Raw genomic sequence first — 5,000 nt, 5'->3', positions numbered from 1 at the left:
CCATTGGGGGGTTGTGGTGGGGGTCTTTGATGCTGTATTAAGTCCTATTCACACGGGTCTAACATTACTATAGATCGTTGGTTATGTAATTATCATCCAGAAAGAATGTCCGTTATTCCAGTGGATGGTTTGAACGGGATTCGTTTTTTTTTTAATCAAACTGCCCGTGTAATATATATATATATTTATTAAATGTCCTCATTCAAAATGTACCGTGATGACGGAAGCCTGGAGGCTCTTCTCGTCACGTCTTAACCAGTAAAAGAGGTCGTTTGTTATTGTTGTGTGGTCAGGGGCGTGGCAGGGGGTGTTTGTTTAGTGTGTTTCGTTTTTTTTTTTGGGGGGGTTATGTTCTATGTTTTCTATTTCTATGTGGGTTTTCTAGTTTTTCTATATCTATGTTAGTTTTGGGAAACGACCTCCAATTAGAGGCAGCTGGTTGTCGTTGCTTCTAATTGGAGGCCATATTTAAGGTGGGTTAATTTTTCCTCTTGCGTTTGTGGTTGTTTCCGTGTGTAGTCGGAGCACCTTACGGGACTGTTCTCATCGTTTGTTTTTGTGTAAGAGGAAGATGAGCAATTCACATACCCGCTGCGTTTTGGTCCACTCCATACGACGAATATGACACTTCTGGGCGTGAAGATATTTCGACTTGTTTATTATTGACCTAAACGACCTTCAGTTCTGAGGAGGTAAAAAATAATTGCGCCTATCAATAAGAACTGTGATCCTGCAGACGTTAACTGATGGATTTTGGGCAATGTATCAATTCAAATGGCACAATATCATCCACTTCATCTTTTTAAAATGAGAAGTACGCCACTAGGAAAGACGATATGTGACAAAAACAGATCATTAAACCAGTAATCTACCTGCATAGCACTTTGTTTAAAGCATACATTTTGTTCACATGTTTCTTACCCAAACAGGGTGCAGCACCTGGTTAAACTCTGTAGTATCTCTCAAAACACAGGGATGGCGATTCACACGGGGATAATTGTTATCAGAGGACATTGGGGACTTTGCTGAAAAACAGTCGGTTTTTAGGGCTGCGATAATAACTGTGTGTAAGGTCTGTCTTCCTACCTGTCTATGGAGAGCTGTGTGTAAGGTCTGTCTTCCTACCTGTCCATGGAGAGCTGTGTGTAAGGTCTGTCTTCCTACCTGTCCATGGAGAGATGTGTGTAAGGTCTGTCTTCCTACCTGTCCATGGAGAGCTGTGTGTAAGGTCTGTCTTCCTACCTGTCCATGGAGAGCTGTGTGTAAGGTCTGTCTTCCTACCTGTCCATGGAGAGCTGTGTGTAAGGTCTGTCTTCCTACCTGTCCATGGAGAGCTGTGTGTAAGGTCTGTCTTCCTACCTGTCCATGGAGAGCTGTGTGTAAGGTCTGTCTTCCTACCTGTCCATGTAGAGCTGTGTGTAAGGTCTGTCTTCCTACCTGTCCATGGAGAGCTGTGCGTAAGGTCTGTCTTCCTACCTGTCCATGGAGAGCTGTGTGTAAGGTCTGTCTTCCTACCTGTCCATGGAGAGCTGTGTGTAAGGTCTGTCTTCCTACCTGTCCATGGAGAGCTGTGTGTAAGGTCTGTCTTCCTACCTGTCCATGGAGAGCTGTGTGTAAGGTCTGTCTTCCTACCTGTCCATGTAGAGCTGTGTGTAAGGTCTGTCTTCCTACCTGTCCATGGAGAGATGTGTGTAAGGTCTGTCTTCCTACCTGTCCATGTAGAGCTGTGTGTAAGGTCTGTCTTCCTACCTGTCCATGTAGAGCTGTGTGTAAGGTCTGTCTTCCTACCTGTCCATGGAGAGCTGTGCCACCAGTGTAACGTCCGTGTGGTCAGTGCTGGGTTCATATTCGTAGTGAAGGAAATAGAGGTGAGTCCTGTGAACCGTGAAACGCTCCCGCCGGAACTCATAACATGGATCATCTTCATCCAGCTCTGACAGAGTCTTCTGGAGCTGGAGACGGAGGAGAGCAGGGGAGAGAGGAGGGGAGGGGAGGGGGATAGAGGAGGGGAGAGGAGGGGGGAGGGGGAGAGGAGGGGGGAGGGAGAGAGGAGGGGAGAGAGGAGGGGAGGGGAGGGGGAGAGGAGAGAGGAGGGGAGGGGAGGGGGAGAGAGGAGGGGAGGGGAGAGAGGACGGGAGAGAGAGAGAAGAGGAGGGGAGAGAGAGAGAGGAGGGGAGAGAGAGTAGAGCAGGGGAGGGGAGAGAGGAAGGGAGAGGAGGGGGGAGGGAGGAGAGCAGGGGAGAGGAGAGAGGAAGGGGGAGAGAGAGAAGAGGAGGGGAGAGAGAGAGAGGAGGGGAGAGAGAGGAGAGCAGGGGAGGGGAGAGAGGAAGGGAGAGGAGGGGGGAGGGAGGAGAGCAGGGGAGAGGAGAGAGGAAGGGGGAGAGAGAGAAGAGGAGGGGAGAGAGAGGAGAGCAGGGGAGGGGAGAGAGGAAGGGAGAGGAGGGGGAGGGAGGAGAGAAGAGGGGAGGGGGAGAGAGGAGGGGAGGGGAGAGAGGAAGGGGGAGAGAGGAAGGGGGAGAGGAGAGAGGAAGGGGGAGAGGAGAGCAGGGGAGGGGAGAGAGGAAGGGGGAGAGAGAAGAGGAGGGGAGAGAGAGAGAGAGAGTGGAGGGGAGAGAGAGAGAGAGGAGGGGAGAGAGAGGAGAGCAGGGGAGGGGAGAGAGGAACGGGAGAGGAGAGAGGAAGGGGGAGAGAGGAGAGCAGGGGAGAGGAGAGAGGAAGGGGGAGAGAGGAGAGCAAGGGAGAGAGGGGAGAGAGGAGGGGAGGGGAGAGGAGAGGAGGGGAGAGAGGAAGGGAGAGAGGAGGGGAGAGAGGAAGGGAGAGAGGAGGGGAGAGGAGGGGGGAGAGGAGAGAGGAGAGAGGAAGGGGGAGAGAGGAGAGCAGGGGAGAGGAGAGAGGAAGGGGGAGAGGAGAGAGGAAGGGGGAGAGAGGAGAGCAGGGGAGAGGAGAGAGGAAGGGGGAGAGAGAGAAGAGGAGGGGAGAGAGAGGAGGGGAGAGAGAGAGAGAGAGGAGGGGAGAGAGAGGAGGGGGGAGAGAGAGAAGAGGAGGGGAGAGAGAGGAGAGCAGGGAGAGGAGAGAGGAAGGGGGAGAGAGAGAGAAGAGGAGGGGAGAGAGAGGAGGGGAGAGAGAGAGGAGGGGAGAGAGAGGAGAGGAGGGGAGAGAGATGAGGGGGGAGAGAGAGAGAAGAGGAGGGGGGAGAGAGGAGAGAGAGAGAGGAGGGGGGAGAGAGAGAAGAGGAGGGGAGAGAGAGGAGGGGGGAGAGAGAGAGAGAATAGGAGGGGGAGAGAGAGAGAAGAGGAGGGGAGAGAGAGAGAGAGAGAGGAGGGGGAGAGAGAGAGGAGTGCAGGGGAGAGGAGAGAGGAACGGGGAGAGAGAGAGAAGAGGAGGGGAGAGGAGAGCAGGGGAGAGAGAGAGAAGAGAAGGGGAGGGAGAGAGCGAAGAGGAGGGGAGAGAGAGAGGAGGGGAGAGAGAGGAGAGAGGAAAGGAGAGAGAAGAGAAGAGAGGAGGGGAGGGGAGAGGAGAGCAGGGGAGAAGAGGGGAGAGAGAAGAGGACGATAAGAATGGTTGTTTAATAGTGTCAGCCTTTTTAATAAGATAACTCTCCAGGGGTGACAACAACAGTGAGACTAACGGTCGTGATGCTCAGTACCTCAGCTCCAGCTGCGTGTCCTACACACTGGGATATAACCTGTGTGTTTGGACACTGAGGAGGAAGTTTCAATACAAACTGACTCAATTAGCAAAGAGATGAGAGAAACATGTGGATCAAACACCAACTCTGTTACCACTGGGTCTGGAGAGATACAGCAGATAGATCCTTCTGTCTTCTCATAGTTAATACCACGTCTGATCCTTCTGTCTTCTCATAGTTAATACCACGTCTGATCCTTCTGTCTTCTCATAGTTAATACCGTATCTGATCCTTCTGTCTTCTCATAGTTAATACCACGTCTGATCCTTCTGTCTTCTCATAGTTAATACCACGTCTGATCATTCTGTCTTCTCATAGTTAATACCACATCTGATCCTTCTGTCTTCTCATAGTTAATACCACATCTGATCCTTCTGTCTTCTCATAGTTAATACCACATCTGATCCTTCTGTCTTCTCATAGTTAATACCACATCTGATCCTTCTGTCTTCTCATAGTTAATACCACGTCTGATCATTCTGTCTTCTCATAGTTAATACCACATCTGATCATTCTGTCTTCTCATAGTTAATATCACATCTGATCCTTCTGTCTTCTCATAGTTAATACCACGTCTGATCATTCTGTCTTCTCATAGTTAATACCACATCTGATCCTTCTGTCTTCTCATAGTTAATACCACATCTGATCCTTCTGTCTTCTCATAGTTAATACCACATCTGATCCTTCTGTCTTCTCATAGTTAATACCACATCTGATCCTTCTGTCTTCTCATAGTTAATACCACGTCTGATCATTCTGTCTTCTCATAGTTAATACCACATCTGATCCTTCTGTCTTCTCATAGTTAATACCACATCTGATCCTTCTGTCTTCTCATAGTTAATACCACGTCTGATCCTTCTGTCTTCTCATAGTTAATACCACGTCTGATCCTTCTGTCTTCTCATAGTTAATACCACGTCTGATCATTCTGTCTTCTCATAGTTAATACCACATCTGATCCTTCTGTCTTCTCATAGTTAATACCACATCTGATCCTTCTGTCTTCTCATAGTTAATACCACATCTGATCATTCTGTCTTCTCATAGTTAATACCACGTCTGATCCTTCTGTCTTCTCATAGTTAATATCACATCTGATCCTTCTGTCTTCTCATAGTTAATACCACATCTGATCCTTCTGTCTTCTCATAGTTAATACCACATCTGATCCTTCTGTCTTCTCATAGTTAATACCACGTCTGATCCTTCTGTCTTCTCATAGTTAATACCACGTCTGATCATTCTGTCTTCTCATAGTTAATACCACATCTGATCCTTCTGTCTTCTCATAGTTAATACCACGTCT

General features: G+C 49.0%; 1 protein-coding gene across 2 annotated transcripts in view; it reads right to left on the bottom strand.

Moving 5' to 3' along the window:
• Positions 1–5,000, bottom strand: part of large1 (LARGE xylosyl- and glucuronyltransferase 1) — a 188,860-nt gene that overhangs the window by 23,519 nt on the left and 160,341 nt on the right. For both annotated transcript variants that reach the window (XM_082964349.1, XM_082964350.1), the window contains exon 11: positions 1,789–1,952. In XM_082964349.1, the coding sequence (XP_082820475.1) occupies positions 1,789–1,952 (164 nt within the window). The remainder of the gene's footprint in view (positions 1–1,788; positions 1,953–5,000) is intronic.

The sequence above is a fragment of the Salmo salar genome, chromosome 17, assembly GCF_965601325.2.
Source record: "Salmo salar chromosome 17, fSalSal1, whole genome shotgun sequence".
Taxonomy (NCBI): Eukaryota; Metazoa; Chordata; class Actinopteri; order Salmoniformes; family Salmonidae; genus Salmo; species Salmo salar.
The sequence above is the reverse complement of the archived record's forward strand: the minus strand, read 5'-3'. Positions and strand labels throughout refer to the sequence as shown.